This window comes from Drosophila gunungcola, chromosome 3R (genome assembly GCF_025200985.1).
Source record: "Drosophila gunungcola strain Sukarami chromosome 3R, Dgunungcola_SK_2, whole genome shotgun sequence".
NCBI lineage: Eukaryota > Metazoa > Arthropoda > Insecta > Diptera > Drosophilidae > Drosophila > Drosophila gunungcola.
In genome coordinates, this window is record NC_069139.1 from 16,761,542 (window position 1) to 16,780,396 (window position 18,855).

The 18,855-nt window shown below is 45.0% G+C and overlaps 6 protein-coding genes across 6 annotated transcripts; 2 read left to right on the plus strand and 4 right to left on the minus strand.

The window, feature by feature from the left end:
* Positions 1-1,033: 1,033 nt before the first annotated feature.
* LOC128266522 (uncharacterized) lies at positions 1,034-8,364 on the minus strand. The gene is made up of 4 exons (XM_053003096.1): positions 8,053-8,364; positions 4,105-4,344; positions 2,929-3,334; positions 1,034-2,114 (listed from the first exon to the last, which is right to left on the minus strand). Exons 1-4 carry the CDS (start codon positions 8,091-8,093, stop codon positions 1,728-1,730), a joined length of 1,074 nt encoding a protein of 357 aa, XP_052859056.1. The 5' UTR covers positions 8,094-8,364; the 3' UTR covers positions 1,034-1,727.
* On the plus strand, positions 5,703-8,167 carry LOC128266516 (uncharacterized). The gene is made up of 4 exons (XM_053003089.1): positions 5,703-6,086; positions 6,148-7,146; positions 7,726-7,836; positions 7,906-8,167. Exons 1-4 carry the CDS (start codon positions 5,989-5,991, stop codon positions 8,015-8,017), a joined length of 1,320 nt encoding a protein of 439 aa, XP_052859049.1. The 5' UTR covers positions 5,703-5,988; the 3' UTR covers positions 8,018-8,167.
* A 4,238-nt stretch (positions 8,365-12,602) lies between the features above and the next one.
* Positions 12,603-14,204, plus strand: LOC128266518 (E3 ubiquitin-protein ligase RING1). The gene is made up of 2 exons (XM_053003091.1): positions 12,603-13,980; positions 14,034-14,204. Exons 1-2 carry the CDS (start codon positions 12,721-12,723, stop codon positions 14,076-14,078), a joined length of 1,305 nt encoding a protein of 434 aa, XP_052859051.1. The 5' UTR covers positions 12,603-12,720; the 3' UTR covers positions 14,079-14,204.
* A 64-nt stretch (positions 14,205-14,268) lies between these two features.
* LOC128266526 (uncharacterized) lies at positions 14,269-15,034 on the minus strand. The gene is made up of 2 exons (XM_053003104.1): positions 14,911-15,034; positions 14,269-14,849 (listed from the first exon to the last, which is right to left on the minus strand). Exons 1-2 carry the CDS (start codon positions 14,929-14,931, stop codon positions 14,394-14,396), a joined length of 477 nt encoding a protein of 158 aa, XP_052859064.1. The 5' UTR covers positions 14,932-15,034; the 3' UTR covers positions 14,269-14,393.
* Positions 15,035-15,297: 263 nt separating this feature from the next.
* Positions 15,298-16,365, minus strand: LOC128256429 (uncharacterized). The gene is made up of 2 exons (XM_052986787.1): positions 16,169-16,365; positions 15,298-16,109 (listed from the first exon to the last, which is right to left on the minus strand). Exons 1-2 carry the CDS (start codon positions 16,187-16,189, stop codon positions 15,657-15,659), a joined length of 474 nt encoding a protein of 157 aa, XP_052842747.1. The 5' UTR covers positions 16,190-16,365; the 3' UTR covers positions 15,298-15,656.
* An 884-nt stretch (positions 16,366-17,249) lies between these two features.
* LOC128266222 (hydroxysteroid dehydrogenase-like protein 2) lies at positions 17,250-18,753 on the minus strand. Its single transcript, XM_053002577.1, has one exon. It carries the CDS (start codon positions 18,579-18,581, stop codon positions 17,340-17,342), a length of 1,242 nt encoding a protein of 413 aa, XP_052858537.1. The 5' UTR covers positions 18,582-18,753; the 3' UTR covers positions 17,250-17,339.
* Between the last annotated feature and the right edge of the window lie 102 nt (positions 18,754-18,855).

Sequence of the window (18,855 nt, forward strand, 5' to 3'; positions counted from 1 at the left end):
GTTGGGTAACTTTGGTTTGGTTTGGTTTGGTTTGGTTTGGTTTGGGTTCCTAGGACTCTCGGCTCGGGCAACACTTTGAGATAATTATTTTGATATGACAGGCGGAAATGGCGTTAACAAGTGGCAACCAGTGTTATCCGACATGTGATTGCCAGAACGGTTATCTGCATAGCCTGCCTACCATTTCCCCTGATGATGGCCATAAAAAATCAATGACCCATCCTCCATCCTCCATCCACCGTTTTCCCTGGCAGTTGAAGGCATATGTCATAAAAAAGATTTACGTCTCTTTGCCAGCGAAACGACAAGTCATTATATCTACTTAAGCCGCGCACTCAATATGCCACGGATACGGGTGAAAAGTTCAACGCTCGTGAGTCAGCAAAGTCAGAGTCAAAATCGGGAAAATATAAGCCGCGAAAACAATTATGCGCCAGAGTCGCCAAAAAGAAAAAAAAAAAGGCAAACGAGAAGGGAAGAACATACATACAACATTATTTATGCGGCAGTTTGGAGGTGCGCCGTCTGTCTGCCCGATTTTTTGTCATTATGGGGCTGTTACTTATGGCGACTTGGCGCTGTCTTTCGAATATGTATCTGTATCTGTATCTGTATCTGTATTTGTATCTCTGTCTGCGGCTTTATCTGCCAAATGAGAAACTGCGCATGCGCACGCTCGCCCCGCTTCCGTTTGCAGACCCAATCTTCAATCTTCCCATAGGGCTTAGTCAGAACACGCCCGGCTTATAGCCTCTTATATAATTAGCTCGATTTTTGTTTCTGTTTTTCTTGTTTTGATATTTTTTTTTTTATTTTTTTGGCTCGAGTGTTCCGCTGCCTGGGCAGCCAAAGAACTCGGCTTGTGTCTCTGTCGTGACAGCAGCCAAATTTGCCACAGACACTCACCTTTTCCTCACTCCCATCCTCCTGACTCGACTTCACCTTTTTCCAAGTCAATAAACTCGCAGCAGACAGTTCCGCCCCCCAATTTTGGTTCTTTGTCTGACTGTTATCCACTTGAAGGGGCTTTGCATTTAAAAATCAGTCAATATTTATTTATCAAAACAAAATCGTTCATGCACTTAAACCTAGCTTGATATATGATATAATTTATTGCTTGCCGCAGATGCTAAGCTAAATGCAGTCTGGGCTGGTCTTAAAGAGGGATAACCTCCATTGATTTTGGGGCTCACAAATCAAATATGATATTTTCCAAAGTTTAAGAAAGTAATATAATTTCCATCTATGTGCTCATAGTCTGTGTGGACTATTTTTTCACAAAGACCTCGTTTAAAATCAACAACAAACCGTTTGGAATTTTAAATTTTATGTTGTCCGTGGGCCTTTTGCAATATCAACATAGCTTTCAATTTAATTAAGGTTTTAAATTTAATATAGTCTTTGACCCACTTAAGTTTGAGTTTTTAGAGATATGAAAATCATTCGATTTATTGCAAATATGTGTCGATATGGTTAATCACTTCCAATGCCCACTTGGACCAGCCCATCTCTGTTATTGTATTCATTGCCGTTTTATAAAAATAGACTTTACCCTCCGCAATTGTTTGACAGTTGCTGCAGGTTTCAGATATAGGATGGTGTTGCTCGGAATGTTTATTCCAAGCGGAAACTGGACGGAAGGGGGGAATCCCCGAAAAGATTGAAAACAGAACGCCCGGCACCGCAGTCTTTCGAAGGTATTTAGAGGAGCTTTAGAAGGAGCCCCATTACGAGATGATGTTCTGGTAAAACTGCGGCTTGTTCTGGTGCTCCTTGATGACGTAGAAGCCCTTGGGCTTGCCATTGCCGGCGAAATACTTGTGGAAGCTCTGCTTGCTGACCGCCTGGGCGGGTGCGTAATAAGTGGGCGACTTGGGCTTGAGGGACTTGCGGTACTTGGCCTTCCCACCGCCCGCACTGAAGCCCTTCTCCGCGGTCTCGTTCTCCCAGGGCTGGCGCCAAGTGGGCACACTCTGGATGTCCAGCAGTCTGTTCCGATCCGCCGCCGAGACATGGGCGAAGTGGGCCTTCTTCGAGAGGGCCTCCTTCAGGACGGGCAGGTTCCAGTGGTAGATGCGGCCGGGCCGGCCGTTCGAGCTGAAGGGAAACGAGACCTGCAATTGAAAGCGCACTGATTAGACAACATTACCCGTAGACTGCGACTGGCGTCCCATAAATCAGCCGTGCTCTGGCTTCTAAATCAGGCATTCTCCATGCCATCCTAGGCCCAAACAAATTGCATTTTTAATTGAAGCTCGGACTTGGTTAATGGCCTGCATATTAATTTCTGGTTCAGCGGCCAGACTCCGTGAGAGCGTAATAATTTTCGTGCCACAGCCTGTCCGACATCCACTGACATTGACACTTGCCGCATTAATTCAGCGCCCCAGCTCTATAAAGGCCATGTATTACAGCTCGGAATGTTGTATGTTATTGGGGATCGGGATCGGGATCGGAATCGGCGTCTCTCTGGACTTCCAGATACCCACTGGCTGGCTGGCTGGCTGGCCGGCTGGCCATGACGCACCCTATCGAAGTGCTATTTTTAGCCTAACATACCCATTTCGGTCATTGGGGGTAACACGCATATAAATAGCAACTGCAACTGCAACTGCGAACTGCAAACTGCCACGACAGCCGGCAGTCGCATATTCTTCTTGGCCAGAGTCTGTTACCAAGTCTACGAAATGGGTAATCCATTTCGCTTCCACTTCAACTTCTCTTCTTGTGGGCTCTTCTGGCCGTTTTGCAATTTGTTTTATGCGCATGCGCGCGTCGATGTTTATCGCGGTCTAGGTCCAAATACAAACCTGGCCAGATCGCTGGACTACCCGGGTGAGAGCCAGTTTTAGCCATGGCCAGAAGGGGACAGACCAGAGCATTGTGTGTGCCGATGTCTATGGTGTAACCTAATGGAATCCCGTTTACCTTTTTCCCGTTAGCTTTCAACGCCGACGCCTCAGCAACTTGCGATGTTGCTGTTGCTGTTGCTGCTGCTGCTGCTGCTGTTGCTGCTGCTGCTGCTGGCGTGTTTGATGTTGCTCGTGTGTCCGCCACTGATGTTGCTGCCACTTTCATCTTGTTGCTGGGTGCGTTGCCATGTTTCTTGCCAACGCCACCATCACCACCACCACCACTAGCACTACCAATCGACTTGTCCTGCTGATCCGGCAAGGCATTCTTCGCACCGGGTCCTGCATAGTAGTGCATATTTGGCGGCAATTTGATGATGAACATGTGTGAATCATCGCGCGAGGAATGGCGTCGTGACTCAACCGCCAGTCGCTTCCGGTTGTGGCTGTTGGGCGCCTTCACCTTCATGAAGCCCATCTGGCTGCAACGACCAATAAAGTTTGGGCATGGAGTATGCAATAGCGGCGGGTGGGGAAATTCTTAGTGTCTGGTAAACGTTGTAAGCGCTTTCCATGAATATTTCATTACATTATTTATGGCTGGCCCCGAACACGGGACTTTAATTAAGCCCAAAATAAAAGGCGTGCACCTACCCCTCCTACCTGTCTTATTTAGCAGTGAAAGAAACGAAACCATAATCTTAAGGTATTATTTCAATTTTTAAATTCTTGAGCTCAAAGATGCGTAACTGATGTTACCTCTTCTTTAAATTTTCTTTTATCTCTATAATTTTGTTGCAAGTCAGCTCAATTACATTGCGTATTAAGGCTTAATTTATGTCCGAACATATAGACACCGAACATAATAAAAACATTTTTAGGGCAAACAATTTCAAGTTGCAAAAGCCTATTTCTAGGGGTTTTCAATAAATAATTTTGATAGAATTAATAATTAAATAAGGTTGTTATAAATAGGCTTTTAAAAAAATTTGATAAAAAAAAAATCATTAATAATTGCAGTATCTATCTCAACCTTTAAAAATCACAAGATATAGGATTAAACTTATGGAGTATTCTTTTTTTTTTGTGCTTTTATATGCCATCTATGGTACGAACTATTTTAGCTTCAAACCAATTGTAGATTTGATGAATATTTTATAAATATAATTTGTTAGTATCATACTAAATATAAAAATCATAAGAAATTTGTGTAAGAACTCAAGATTTTATTTTCGCCAGTGTGCTAACTCACCTGAGCAGCTTCTTGTTGAGGCCATGTGCACTTCTGGCCAGTTGTTTGGACTGTTTGATGGCCGTCAGAGGACTTGTTCCCGTTCCCGTTCCCGATCCGGCTACCGCTGCCGATCTTCTGTCCAGTCTCTTGGTCTTGTGGTGCAAGTGGGCCACATCCTTGGCCAAAAGTGGCGCTGCAGCCGCTCCTGAATTGCTGACTCCCTGGGCCATCGAGGCGAGGCACAGGAGGCAGAAGAACCTGCGGATTCGAAACTGCTTTTATGGCCTTCGTTTTATGCCCCGACATTGCTGGTTTTATGTGCGAAATTCTATAAGGGATTAGGCTGCCTGCGGTTTGATTGGACCCCACGGCCAGGGTTCAGGGTCGTTCTGGCGGCACTTTGACAGGTGAGATGGCCGAGGTCTTAATTTCGAGCCGTTCTGCTTTTCTTTTATTTTGCTTTTGGGCGGGGCCTGGCTAGTGTGTAAGCCAACTCCTCAACTTTAAATAGATGATGTGCTTGCCCCCCTGTGAAACTGAAAACCACTACCACTACTCGCTGCCGCTGCCGCCGCTCGAGTGTCAAGTAATAATAAGGAAGAAAGCGGAAAACAAAGCAGATAAAAATGCAAATAGGCACGTACAATTACAGGGAAAACCTGGGGGGGGGGGGGGGGGGAAAAGTACGGATATCATGGGCAAAAGACAAACGCTTCGAGCTGGGAAATTCAAGAGGCATGGGAGCATTAGAACCGACTAGAATGCATATCTCAAGGGGGTGTTGCAATCACCGATTCCTTGGCTTGAAATGCCACATTAGAAGATCATATTGCTGCACTTTCAGCCGGTCCTGAGATCCAACTTTGTCAAGCGAAATGCTATTGACCGACTAAGCGTTGGGGTTCTACATACCTTTAGTACGATAAAAGTAGTACTGCAGCCCTTGGCGGTCTTGCGCTCGTTACAAATTATCATGGAAATTGGCTAAGTTTTATGCAATAAATGTAACCGAAGGCCCGCCGACGTGCCCGGCATTCTGAGCCAAGACTTAGCCCCCTAGCTGCCGATGTTAATGCATGCAAAGAAGCTGGCTGTGAACTGAAAATAAAAGACTAAAAAACCTTAGAAGCCAAGAAGCCGAGGAAGCTGCATAAATTTCGAGTGCAAGTCAGCAAGGAAACTGTGCCTGCAGGCGGGATTAGAGGCCAGTCAGGAGCTGATGGACGGGAATGGGGGCCAATCGATTTTGTGGATTGCATATCCATGGGAGCCCAATCGAAAGCGCCCAAATCAACACGTACTTAGCAGTGCCGACCACATGCTGCCATGGTCTGGCGTTTCGAATACCCATGCACATGCCCCATCCTCAGCCACATCCTCATCCACATCCACATCCACATCCCGATGCAAGCCAAACAAACACCCCGGGCGGGTTGCTCCTACTCCTTTGTGTCCTCTGTGTCTGCGCTGTGGTTTTTGTGGCCATTTTCATGTTAACTCTGTATTGATAAATTGCAGAATAAGTGAATGCATTTTTTTTGTTTTGTTTTTTTTTTAGCCGCTGTCGTTGTCCTGGTCCTGAACATATGCGGCATTTTTGAATTATTAATGAATTGCCGGCACAAAGGAGCCCGGCAGCCATACAACATACATGCACACTATAGGCAACAGCAGCAACATGAGGTTGCGTGTTGGATTCTTTGAAGACAAAGTTTCGAAAAGGGTTTCGTGTGAAAATTCGGCAAACCCGACACATCGCACCACCTTCGATAATTCTGAACTGCTAGGGTTGAGATTAACAATTCAGGAAATTCACACTGGTCTACAGAAACGTTCTTGTCAAAATTGTAAGTGCGTTGTATTAATATTGTGAACAGAAGGTAGCATTGGATAAGTCTTAAAATGCGTATCGATCTGAAGGAACTGTTGTTGGTGTCCATGTCCACAGCTCCAAATAGTGTCATTCATCTGCACAAGCGATTCAGGTGCGGTAAAATAAGGTGAGTCGGTGAGACTGCAGGTCTGCGTTGATTTCCTCCAATTGATCAGTTAAACCCAAAGTTACTTGGTTCATTGTGAGCTGCAAAGGGGGCAGCTGCTCATCCAACAGGTGAAGCGGATCCGACGCACTTCATCCTTGAGCAGTCGGCTGCAGAGGCGTCGCCGTCGCTTGCAGCGGATGTTAAAAAATGGATGTGGCCTTGGGTCCAGACCTCCACCAGTTATCCTTGAGGAGGGCTTCACTCAGACCACGCTGCTTCATAACTCCGTAGCTGAGGGCACTGAGATGGTGCTGGAAAGCACTGCCAGTCAAACGGCCCACCGGGAGTGGATCAGCAGCCAGGTGGATACCTCCGATTTGGTGCAAACCATTTCCCGGGATCAGCAGACACTCAATCCCAGCCAGCACACGTTAAGCATAGCAGTGGGAACAGAAGTGGTGCTGGACAGCACTGTCAGCCAAACGGACCACCAAAAGTGCAGCAATATCCAAGTGGATACCTTCGATTTGCTGTTCTTCATTTCCAGGGATCAGCAAACCCTTAATCCCGGCCAGCAGTCCCTGAGCAGCCAAACGGAGAATCGGCCTCTGCAGAGTCGTACCACCCAGGTGGAGGTAGCCGCCAAGACCAGCACCACCCAGACCCAGCTCGCCAGCTGCTGCCTGGCCACCCAAACGGAGCTCCCCTGTACCAATTCCGCTGTCCAGACCGAGATCAACTGCCAGCACATGAACACCCAGACCTTCGACGTGGACGAGGAGGAGGTGATGAAGCCCCATCTGCAGGCTCTCTTGCTCATCTACGACTTGATCAAGAACCAGAGCGACCTCATCCAGAACGAAGTTCTGGCGGCCATCAACCAACTGTTCGATCTCACCCTGCTCGGAGGGAACAAGAGGCGACTGGAGGAGGACCTGCCCAGAGAGGCGTCACTGGAGCCACTGACACCTGTCCCCCTCAACCAGATCGGGGATAACTATCCAAAGGAGAAACTCATATCGGAGACGGAACTTCAAAAACATTTATTAAAGTTGGTCCTTAAATTAAGGACAAAAAGGTAATAAATGAGTTAAATGTTTGCTGTGACATTTTAATCATAATTTAAATTCGAACCATTGAAAATTTTAATTTTGCCTTTCCTAACCGCAATCAGATAATCATGGAAAATACTGTCATGATCATGAGTGATTCACTGATTGGAAATGAGAAAACCAAAACATTTCCCGGCTTGTTGAAGCTAACTTACATTAGTAATTTGCATGTCAATAAGTTAAACAATGTGGACCAGCTGCCCCTTAACTTCTTGAGTGAAAAACTTTAAAAATTGAAATATTGGTTGAAAAACTTCAATCGGTATAAGGTTTTGTCTGTTGCATTCAATTGAATGTATATTAAGATGAATAAAAGAAAACTTAAAGAACTGTAGTCTTCATTTCAATTACTTTAACAACACCTTGTAAAACGCTTAATTGTTTCGACATGTGCCACATAAAACCTAGAAAGCTTTATAGCTAAGCAAACTGCCGCAAAGGCAATTTTTTGCTTCATTTTTTAGCGTAACTTTGCCAGACAAATAACAATAAAATGTCTCTTCCAAGTTGATTTAGCAGCGAACTAAAAAAGCCTCCATCCACAGAATCAGCAAGAAAAAAAGACAGACCACTGGTCCCTCATGGAACTGTACGATGAAGTGCAAGAGGTGCGACCTGCATGTGCACCGCAGCAGGCTACAAAGGGTGTCCAGCGGGTAGGTGACTCAGTCTTCCATCTCTAGACTCCCAAACTCAGCCATTCTTTAATGCCTTTCCCAACCAAGGAACCAAGAAACTCAAACCGAAGTGGCGGAGACGAAGGACGCGGTGGTTGGGGCAGAAATGGGCACGCAGACGGAAAAGGAGCGGGGACGCTGGACCCTGAAACGCAGCTAAAGGACCCTCAGTCACCCGGTGTCCTTCGAACTTACCCCAGCAACCAGGTCGCCGTTCTCATCCAGGTTGAACTCATATTAACGAACTTGGGGTTTTTTTTATCGTTGGCACTTTTAGCATGGGATTTGTAGTAAATGCAATCGAATCAGAGTCTCAAAGTCTTTTGCTGGTGGCGCCAAATGTTACAAAACTGCATCTAAAGTCGCGTGAGTAACGAGCGAGGTTTCGGTTTTGGAATTCGGTGTTCAGTGCTCGGTGTTCGGTATTCGGAGTCGAATTCAAAGTCGCAAGTCAGCCGCAGACACGTCCGCACACGATAAAATCTCGCCAAAGACTGAATGAAGCGGGCCGGTCGTCGTTGGCGTTTATGCCACAGAACAAAACCACCGAGTGGATCCGGGTATTTCAGCTGGGTGCTGCACCACGTCATGACTAACCACCGCATTGGTTTGACACTAGTTTCGTAGCTTACAATCATTGTGGTTCTCGGAAAGAAACCTCATCCGAAATCCCATTTGGAAGAGTGTTCTTTATTTAGTATGCTTATAAATATTGCTGGTGTTGTAAAACCCTAAAACCTACTCTTATTTTTGAAATACTTTGAGTTGTACAACACTCTCTGTTAAGTACGTATTAAGATTATTAGTGACAAACAGTAAAAAATTGCATTTAAAGAATATATATTTTAATGATTTATTAAATTAAACTTATTTATAATTAATACCCAGTAATTAAGCCAAAAAATCGCTACCAATACCAAAATCTTTCTTTTTTTAGTACTAAATAATTATCTTTTAATAGTTCTTAGTAAAAGCAATTCGTAAACTTTAATAAGCCACAATTCCTTTAAATTTTAATATTTTGAATACCAAGTAGTCAATTAGTTTAACATTTGGAAAGATGATTTGATTTTGTAAGAAATAGCTTTCCTTTAATAAACTCAATTAATTTTTGTTTCCAATTACTTATAGGGTGTACAGCATTCAGTGTTTTGTAGAACAATTCTGGTTTCTTTCTTCTCTGTCTTTGGTTATTCGTGGAGTGGCTTCGACTTCGAGTTTGGAGTTCGGCTTTTTGTTTACGTTCCCAATCCCCTAACACACGCCGCTGCCCCTTTCCAATTCTTACCCATTTTTCCGACGGTATGCAAAAAGCAACAAACAACAATAACAAAAGTCACGCTTAACGACTGTGACGTCGTCGCGACTTGGCCAAGTCCGTACCATTTCTGCCCCCTTTTCCCCCTTTTCCCCCTCTCCCCTCGTTGTGTGGACTATGTCCAGTCTGCAGATTGGGACCGGCTTCTAAAAGGCTGGCCAAATAATGAACATGCAAGTGCCGCATGGCGTGGCATAGAAAAGAATAAAGAGTGGCAGCCGAAATGTCGGAGTTGGGGTGTGAGTGCGAAGACACATCTGTGACATCCCAGAGAACTTGGGCTAAGCCAGGGAGTAGCCTCTTCCACTGATTGATTACCAGGATGGACCATGTTCCATGTTCCATGGGAAACGCCTCCCGTGGAAAAGGGGTTGCAGTTTAATTGAGATTTATTTATGGTATGTGTGCTGTGTGCGGTGAAAAGACAAAAGAACCCGCCTGGCCCAACCCAAACCAACCCACTGGCCATAGCAATCCCAATTTGAGTACCAATCCCAGGTCAGGTTCCCATCAGGAGCCACGTCCATAATAACGAGCAAACAATGCGCTGCGTTCCTGGGATCTGGCAATATTTGGACAGTGGGCAATTGAAGAACTCCAATTGTGTGGCTGCCGTTTCAGTGGTTGTTATCGATGATGTTGCCGGGCCACTTCACCGCACTTCACCGCACTTCACCACCGAAAAAGAGTGGGGCGAACCAACGGTTTGGGTTGAAAATTGGGCGGACGCCGCCTGCTTGTTATTGTCAATTGATGGCTATGAGTGGCATTGGCATCGATTTTGCTTTTGTTTTTGGCTTTCGAAGTGGTCGTCATTGTTAAGACAAGTTAACAGATTGCAATTGCAATTCCAGGTGGTGGTGAGTGTGTGTGTGTGTGTGTTAGTGTGTGTGTGTGTAAGTGTGTGGGTGACATTCTAACTGTCCGAATCTGGTGGCCTGAATCCGTAACTCCCATTTTCAAAACCATACCCATCATTGATTTCGAGTTGGGGCTAAGTGGCATGTTGTGGTTTACTCATACAGCAATTTTGGGCCAACTCACTTTAACTGGTGCACAGAAAAGAATTATAAAGACTGTAACACCAGTTAGTTTCTTAAATGTATATGTACTTCTGGGAAAAGTAAATAGGGTAACTTTAAATTTTAGTCGTATAAGAAGGAATTGAAAAAAAAAAAGAAACCTAATTTTTTAGTTCAGACCGCGAGCTTCATAAATCAATCAAAAGTCAAACTGAATTTTTTTAAACAACTTCATTCCATTTTGAACAATGAATGAATGTAGAATTATTCTGTCTGTAAATTCAACATCAGAGTGAACGCCCACCTCGAGTTCAACTCGTTAAGCCCAATTAGGCATTCGCAATTTCAGCTGGATAGCTCGTTCTAGAGCAGAGCACAACTTTCACTTTAACTGCGAACAATGGCTAACAAATTTGCAGACATCAACTAACATAAATTGTAAGTAAGACCGCAACAAAATGGCGCAGACAACGGGTAAAAAAAAGATTTAGCAAAATGGCGCCTTCTACCTTCCGGTCTGCCGCCGCAAAAAAAAAGTCCCTCCCAAAAAAGATTCGAAGAAAAGTGGAATAGAGAAACTTTGATTTTAATTTTTTTTTTTTGCTTGTTTTTGTGCCAGTCGATATCCCTGGCCTTTTGGCCGTAAACCACCTTCCATAAAGCTGCCATAAAAAAGTGTGCTGGGAGGCAATCATTTCCCAGAAGTACCTGGTATACCTGGTATACCAGGCACCAGGTACTTGCAAATTTCCGCAAGCGGCCGCAAATGATTAATGTCAATAAACGTTGGCCGATGGAAAAGCGCTGGGATCATTCAAGAAAGCAGTTCCAGAGATGGAGAGCCAAGAGCCCGGCAGCATGTGGGTCGTGAACCCGAGAATCGAGGACAGCGGCGATCAGCAAGCGTCGTGTGGGTGCACAAGTTCAAGTGGTGCGGTGGTTCAGGTGGTTCTGGTGGTTCTGGTGGTGCTGTGGTCTCTGCTGGTCAGGTGCAGCGGTGGATAGCCTCGATAAGTTGAAAATTGCCGGGGCATAGGCACACACTATATATAGATGCTGCAATTACTGCCGCCATGAGGCAGCAATTTCAAAGTGAGCGAAAATCTGGCCACGCCTACCGACCACGATAATTAGCTGGGCGATCTAATGAGGAATTCGAAAGTGGCAACGCCTCCTGCACCTTGGGATATGACAACTGTTTTTGTTTTTGTTTTTGTTTTCGTTTTTTTTTTTATTTTTTTCTTTCTTTTTTTGTTAGCCATGCCAGGCATGTCCAGCAATTTCACCGCTCGTTCAAATGGCGGCGGCATTTGCCCAAGGTTTGCATATATGCCACGTCACTCCCGCCGACAATATGTGACAGGTGGTGAGCCAGGGAAAACCTTTTGGCTTGGGAAACTTGGGAGCACGCGATCCGCTCCGAACCGATCCAAAAGTAATGGAATGCTCAGCTCTCAAGGGTCATTGTCATCGCATGCAGACTGAAGGAGCCAGTCGGCGGGCCTCTAATTCAATTATCAGACGGGCTGCATTCAGCATTCTCGGCCCCACACAGCGTCACCAACTGCAGAAAATCCCATTCAGGTGCAATTTAGCTAACGGCGGTTCTGCATTTAAGCCATATTTGGCTGGATCCGTTAAATGCTTTCAGACGCCTTGATTGACAGCCGCAAGAAATTGTGGAATTGAGGTGTTGACAGAGTGTCAACCGAAAAGGATCTGGCGGATCCATATTAAACTTAAACACTGGCGTCCACTTGATCAGCAATGAAACTTAACCCCCAGAAACCAAGAAAACTAGAGCTTTACCGGGCATTGAATTTAAATGTACATTTCTGCCACATTTTTGGAATCTTTAAAAACATCTTAAAAAATCAAAGGCAAATGTTAAGCTTTGTGCATTACCATTTTTTGTTTATTAGATCTAGTTATTGTTTACAATAAGAAAGCAATGGGCTTAAAAGTGTTCAGTTCTACGTGTCTAAGCTGGTAAATAATCATTTTTTGTCTTGACAACTAAATTAAAACGTTAATGTTATGCCTTTTAAACATCAAGCCATAGCTAAATTTAAAAATTCTCCTCTCCCTAGAACATTTAAACAAATAATTTTAAAGGTAGCCAATTTCAAATGGTGTTTGAATAAAGCTGTAGTTTGCGTTCACAAATCATAAACAAATTAATATATATTATATATATATATTATATTTTTGTTGAGCTAAATTGGTATTTGTTTTATTTAAACAATACAATTAATATTTACATTTAATTAAAATTGAGTTCAATTTTTTTTTTTATTGGTTCAGCCATCAGATTTTGAATTATTTAGAGAACGCGCCAAGCCATGTACTAAAATCTAAAATACCGAAAAAATACCAATCAAATAACGATTGTAACATCGTTTGGTGGTGGTTTTATCAAACAACGAGCAACGGTCACACTGCAAGCCAATTTGGAAAATTTGAGCGAAAATTGTTGGTAAAAAGGGTGTTTGTGTATTGAAAAGCCTCAGAATTGGTGTGAAAATGACGTCGCTGGACCCGGCGCCGAACAAAACGTGGGAGCTGTCGCTGTACGAGCTGCAGCGCAAGCCCCAGGAGGTGATCACGGACAGCACGGAGATCGCGGTGTCCCCGCGAAGCCTCCACAGCGAGCTGATGTGTCCCATCTGCCTGGACATGCTGAAGAAGACGATGACGACGAAGGAATGCCTGCACCGCTTCTGCTCCGACTGCATCGTCACCGCCCTGCGGTCGGGCAACAAGGAGTGTCCCACGTGCAGGAAGAAACTGGTCTCCAAGCGCTCGCTGCGCGCCGATCCCAACTTCGACCTGCTCATCTCGAAGATATACCCCAGTCGCGAGGAGTACGAGGCCATCCAGGAGAAGGTGATGGCCAAGTTTAACCAGACGCAGTCGCAGCAGGCGTTGGTCAACTCCATTAACGAGGGCATCAAGCTACAGTCGCAGAACCGGCCACAAAGATTCCGCACCAAGGGTGGTGGGGGTGGAGGCAATGGTAATGGTGCCCCTACCAGTGGCAGTGTCGCGGCTCCTCCTGCTCCTGGTGCTCCCGCTGCTGTGGCCCGCAATGCCTCCAATCAGATGCATGTCCATGACACAGCCTCCAACGATAGCAACAGCAATACCAACAGCATCGATCGCGAGAACCGGGATCCGGGTCATTCGGGCACTTCGGCGGCTTCGGCCATTACGAGCGCCTCCAATGCGGCGCCCTCCTCGTCGGCCAACTCAGGCGCCAGCACTTCCGCCACCCGAATGCAGGTGGATGACGCTTCCAATCCGCCATCGATGCGGAGCACACCCTCGCCGGTGCCCTCCAACTCGAGCAGTTCCAAGCCGAAGCGCGCCATGTCGGTGTTGACTTCGGAGCGGTCCGAGGAGTCCGAGTCCGACTCGCAAATGGACTGTCGCACTGAGGGCGACTCGAACATCGACACCGAGGGCGAGGGCAATGGCGAGCTGGGCATCAACGATGAAATTGAGTTGGTGTTTAAGCCCCATCCCACAGAGATGTCCGCGGATAACCAGCTAATACGGGCGCTAAAGGAGAATTGTGTGCGCTATATCAAGACCACAGCCAATGCCACCGTCGATCATCTCAGCAAGTATTTGGCCATGCGGCTCACCCTCGATCTGGGCGCTGATCTACCGGAGGCCTGTCGCTTGCTCAACTTTTGCATCTACGTAGCTCCCCAGCCGCAGCAACTGGTCATCCTGAATGGCAACCAGACGTTGCATCAGGTCAACGATAAGTTCTGGAAGGTAAGATGCGCGTCAAGTCAGTATTAATTTTGTCTTAATCCCTTTTCTTTCAGGTAAACAAGCCGATGGAAATGTATTATTCGTGGAAGAAAACCTAAGCAGAACGAACGGGAATTAGTATAAGGTCGTTTATTTCAGAACTGGAAATATCTCTATAGCTGTATAGCTTAACAAGTATATAAACATTCATTCTAAAACAAAATATATTTGATTGTAAGTAAAAAGTTTCTCGTTTGGTTAATTATTGACAAGGATTAACTTTATATATGTTTTCTATAATTCAGAAGATCGTATTTATTTTTTTTTTTTTTTGTACAACTAAAAATTGATTCTTCTTAAAATCCCCGAAGTAAGCATACAATTTTTAAAAGTACATTTATGGAATGCACGAATTGTAGCTTTGATTTAAACGATTATTTTAATTCCTTCGGTACCCGTCCCAGTTTTTCTTCGATGGCTTTTTTGAAATCGTGAAACTCAGCACTACCCCCAATTTCGTTGCTACATTTGACCTGAATGCAACCAAGACATCGTATGATTTCCATTCGGTTGCCACTCAGCACGCTTTTGGTTAGATCCTGCTCCAATTCACGGGGTAGGCCCCTGTTGACGAGTTCACTCAAATCGCCCTGAGTAATAATTGGCTGGGACTTTAGCTGAATGCACATCAAGTAGATTTCCAAGTACTGCTCGGTCTCATTCTTGTCACCGGAACGTCTCTTCCTCATGAATTGGCCAAACAGTTTTGCGGCAGGCGGGTCCGACAGGATGTCTTTAACCCTACCGAACAGTCCATGAACACGGAGGACTTCTGCCACAGTCATGTCTGTGCAGCCGCAGAAACACTTTATCATTATTTGGGCCCTGTCCTAAATTGTGTTGTACATATTCATATTATTACTTATGTTCAAGGAATATGTCGTTAACTACCTTGTACGAATAAGAGGCCATCGCGAATATCCTTGATGATGTTAGTCAAAAGCAAAATAATAAATGGTACACAAAAGAGGCGAGTCTTTTATTTATGTATGCGCTAAACAGTTTTGCAGTGTTGTTATCTTTATGATCTTTATGATAACCATTATAACTTATGGCTGTAGTATAGGTGACGAATCTCACCAGTTTGGTGGCCAAGTAAATTAGATTTCAACTTTCTAACGCAAGATATTTCATTACTAAAAAAAATTTATTTTACATTTTTTGAGAATCGTTTTTAGGATATTCAAAAAATATGATATCCAGTTGTCATATGACATAAACGTTAAGAACTTCCCTCCATATAGTCTTCCTGCCGAAAATATATAAGATTTGTGTATGTATTTTTGATGAAGTCATTTATTTCTGACATTATTACAAAATTAAAACAAGTAAAATAAATTTAAGTAGGTAAAGTTTCTGTTCTGTATTTGTGGATTTAATATTAAGAATGTAAATGTTCAGTGAGCCTTGGCTCTAGCACGATTCGTGGGCCACAGTGAGATTAGGAGGACGGTTTCCGCTTCTTTGTCGTTGTATGACTATGACTAATCTTGGATCCATGGTGATGAGTGGTGGGGGCTGCCAAGGCACTGGGAAAGGAAAGAGGAGCGTGGTTGAGTGCGCTTATCGAAAGGTAACATCGTGACTTTGGCAGGCGTTGCACAGTGAACACAAAGCTTTAATTTGCACCGACTATATTATTTCGGCACCCGACGCATCTTATCAACAATGGCGTTCCTAAAGTCTGCGAAATCGCTGCTAGCCTCAATCTCGTTGCGACATTTGCCCTGGATCCGATAAAGACCGGAGTTGATGTCCGTCCGATTGCCGCTGAGCATGCGCCTGGACAGATCCTGCTCCAGATCATAGGGCAGGTCCAGATCGACGAGTTCGTCCACCTCGTCCTGGGTGAAGGTGCGCTGCGTCTCCAGCAAGAACTCGGCGCACTTCTCGTAGATGTCCAGGTACTGCTCAGCCGCGGTTTTGTCGCCGGACCGCTTCATCTCCAAGAATTTGCGAAACAGTCTGGTGGCCTGCGGATCCAGAAGGGATTCGTGGACGCTGTTCGTCAGGGAGTAGATCCTTCGAACCTCGGCTGGCGACATGTCACTGCATCCGCAGAAACACTTTATCAGCTGCAGGGTTTTGTCCTATCAATACGGATGTTGATGATTAAGACACTTCCTGTTAAATTTTAAGAAGTATCTACCTTGTACAGTGAGGCGGCCATGACGAATGACTTTTTCTGGGTCTTTTCTCATAATATTCTCTTGTTCATCGACAGGTGGACACATACATCGTTTATATGCCCGGTTTCTTATTTCGCTAAATTAATTTGGTCAACAAAAGTGTGATTGTCTATAGGTTTGCTTAAAATGCAAAGTGTCTATTTGGTTAAAAGCATCTGGTCAGTCTCAATGTGCTTGAAATCTAGTTACCCGCATTATTCAAAAGAAAAGAAGAAATATTTAGCGATACTACTGCTCCAATTTTATAGAGTTGAAATAAATAATTCATCAATTTCAGTCTGGTGTGGGTGGTGTTTTTAAAACAATTATCATTATATCTACTACTTTTTTTATACCCTTGCAGAGGGTATTAAAATTTCAGTCAGAAGTTTGCAACACAGTGAAGGAGACGTTTCCGACCCTATAAAGTATATATATTCTTGATCAGCATCACTAGTAGAGTCGATCTAGCCATGTCCGTCTATCCGTCTGTCCGTCCGTCTGTCCGTCTGTCCGTCCGTTTATATGCAAACTAGTCTCTCAGTTTTAAAGCTATCTGCATGAAACTTTCCCAAAAGTTGTCTTTCTATTGCAGGTAGTATATAAGTCGGAACGAGCCGGATCGGACGACTATAGCATATAGCTCCCATAGGAACAATCGGAAAAATAAATGAAAAAAAATTATAACTTTTCTGTTTTTTAATTTTTTGTTTAGTTCTTCGACATATAGCAATGTTTAATTATTTCAGAATTATGGTATAAATTTTATCAAAATCGGACGTCTATAGCATATAGCTCCCATAGAAATAATAAAAATATATAAAAATAACTATCTAATAATTGAGCTGCAAATTATCATAGTTTCAATTTTTGTATTTTAGCACATACTCAAATAAATCATAATTTAAATGTTTTCAAAAGTATTTAATTAATGCAATAGCTGCAAGGGTATATGAACTTCGGCTTGCCGAAGTTTGCTTTCCTTCTTGTTTTTATCTATAAAAAAAAGTTATCTTTGTTAACTTAACTTAATCGGTAAAAAACTATTCGAAACAGTTGATATGGAAATTTAAAAGAATTTCATACTTTATTGGGGAAATACATAAAATCAAACGTTTGTATACAATAGAAAAGTCAGCAACTTGATTGCTCCTACAGCTTCGACTTGAGCGCCTTCATCAGCTTCTCCAGTTTGAGGGCCTTCTGGAAGTCCCCGCTGATCTTCAGCTTGCCGGTCATGTAGGCGGGAGCTGCCTTCAGTTTTCCGGAGAACATGTCGAAGAAGTTGTTCGAGTTCATGGACAGTGTGGCGTCGGGAGCGGCGGGCGGTGTTCCAGATCCGCATGAGCCGGAACCGTTCTTCAGGTCCAGGAACCAGGTTCCCTGCTCAGCACCGGTGATGTTAAACTGGAAGACGGCCTGCGTCTTCGAGACGATCTCTGGCGAGAGTAGAGATTCGATTTTCTGGAACAACTGGGGTATCTTTCCGCTCCCTTCAGCTGCTGGAGCAGCAGAAGCACCTCCTGCCGGAGCCGCATTCTCAGCCGGTGCTCCCTTCTCCTCCACGAAAAAGTCCACCATCAGTTTGTCGGCATTCTCGCGTATGCAGGCGTAATCCGTGAGATCCGTGATTCCCACCGATTCCAACACCTCGTCGTCCACGAAGAATTGACCGCTGAACTGCCTGGGCTCCCGACTCAGAATGGCGTAGGCGGCATCGGCCATGATCTCGGGTTTGCGAGACCACTGAGCGGAATCGGGACCGGTGAGCATCTCAATGGCCGCCGTATGGATGGCAGTGCGCGGCCACAGAGCATTGACGGCGATTCCCTGGTCACGGAACTCCTCGGCCATGCCCAGAACACACATGGACATGCCGTATTTTGCCATAGTGTAGGCCACATGTGGGCCAAACCACTTGGACTTCATGCTCAGCGGCGGCGAAATGTTGAGGATGTGGGCGTGGTTGCTCTTCTTGAGGTACGGCAGGCACTCCTTGGACACCAGAAAAGTGCCGCGGGTGTTGATGTTGTGCATCAGGTCGTACCGCTTCATGTCCGTATTCGGTGTGTTGGTCAGCGAGATGGCGCTGGCGTTGTTGATCACGATGTCGATGCCCCCGAACTTGGCCACAGCCGCCTCCACAGCACTGCGCACCTGTTGCTCGTCGCGCACGTCCACCACGCAGGGATGGGCCCTTCCTCCGGCCTTCTCGATCTCCTCCGCGGCCGAGTAGATGGTGCCCGGCAGTTTGGGATGCGGCTCGGCCGTTTTGGCCGCCACCACTATGTTGGCTCCATCACGGGCCGCCTTTAGGGCAATCTCCTTGCCAATTCCCCGCGATGCTCCCGTGATGAACAGTGTTCGTCCGGCCAATTTTCCTGTGTTAATCATCCTGTCCAAAGTTTATAGACCGATCGCTGTAAGAGATTGAGAGCCACTGGTAACGGTGATAGTGCTTGAAATCAAAGATCCAAGAGAAAGTCCAAAGTGCAGATTCAACCGATTTGATCCACAACAAGTCGGCGACCGAGAGAGAGCGGCATCTTGCTCTTTCTCCTTTTCGTTGTGGGGTCTGGCTCCCATTAGAGATGGACGCGTGTCACTCACGAGCCCAAACTTAAATGTCATATTTTGAATCTTAAATTTAAAATACCTGAACTATAAG

Bases quoted from the DNA above. Each gene is read 5' to 3' on its own strand.
- LOC128266516 (XM_053003089.1), top strand. From the start codon at position 5,989: ATGCGTATCGATCTGAAGGAACTGTTGTTGGTGTCCATGTCCACAGCT. The intron at 7,147-7,725 runs GTAATAAATGAG...CTCCATCCACAG, and splicing joins CTTAAATTAAGGACAAAAAG to AATCAGCAAGAAAAAAAGAC. The intron at 7,837-7,905 runs GTAGGTGACTCA...TTCCCAACCAAG, and splicing joins CTACAAAGGGTGTCCAGCGG to GAACCAAGAAACTCAAACCG.
- LOC128256429 (XM_052986787.1), bottom strand. From the start codon at position 16,189: ATGGCCGCCTCACTGTACAAG. The intron at 16,110-16,168 runs GTAGATACTTCT...CCGTATTGATAG, and splicing joins TGGCCGCCTCACTGTACAAG to GACAAAACCCTGCAGCTGAT.
- LOC128266526 (XM_053003104.1), bottom strand. From the start codon at position 14,931: ATGGCCTCTTATTCGTACAAG. The intron at 14,850-14,910 runs GTAGTTAACGAC...AACACAATTTAG, and splicing joins TGGCCTCTTATTCGTACAAG to GACAGGGCCCAAATAATGAT.
- LOC128266222 (XM_053002577.1), bottom strand. From the start codon at position 18,581: ATGATTAACACAGGAAAATTGGCCGGACGAACACTGTTCATCACGGGA.
- LOC128266522 (XM_053003096.1), bottom strand. From the start codon at position 8,093: ATGAGTTCAACCTGGATGAGAACGGCGACCTGGTTGCTGGG. The intron at 4,345-8,052 runs GTAAGTTCGAAG...TCGAATCCGCAG, and splicing joins ACGGCGACCTGGTTGCTGGG to GTTCTTCTGCCTCCTGTGCC. The intron at 2,115-2,928 runs GTAAACGGGATT...TTTCAATTGCAG, and splicing joins TGAAAGCTAACGGGAAAAAG to GTCTCGTTTCCCTTCAGCTC.
- LOC128266518 (XM_053003091.1), top strand. From the start codon at position 12,721: ATGACGTCGCTGGACCCGGCGCCGAACAAAACGTGGGAGCTGTCGCTG. The intron at 13,981-14,033 runs GTAAGATGCGCG...CTTTTCTTTCAG, and splicing joins TCAACGATAAGTTCTGGAAG to GTAAACAAGCCGATGGAAAT.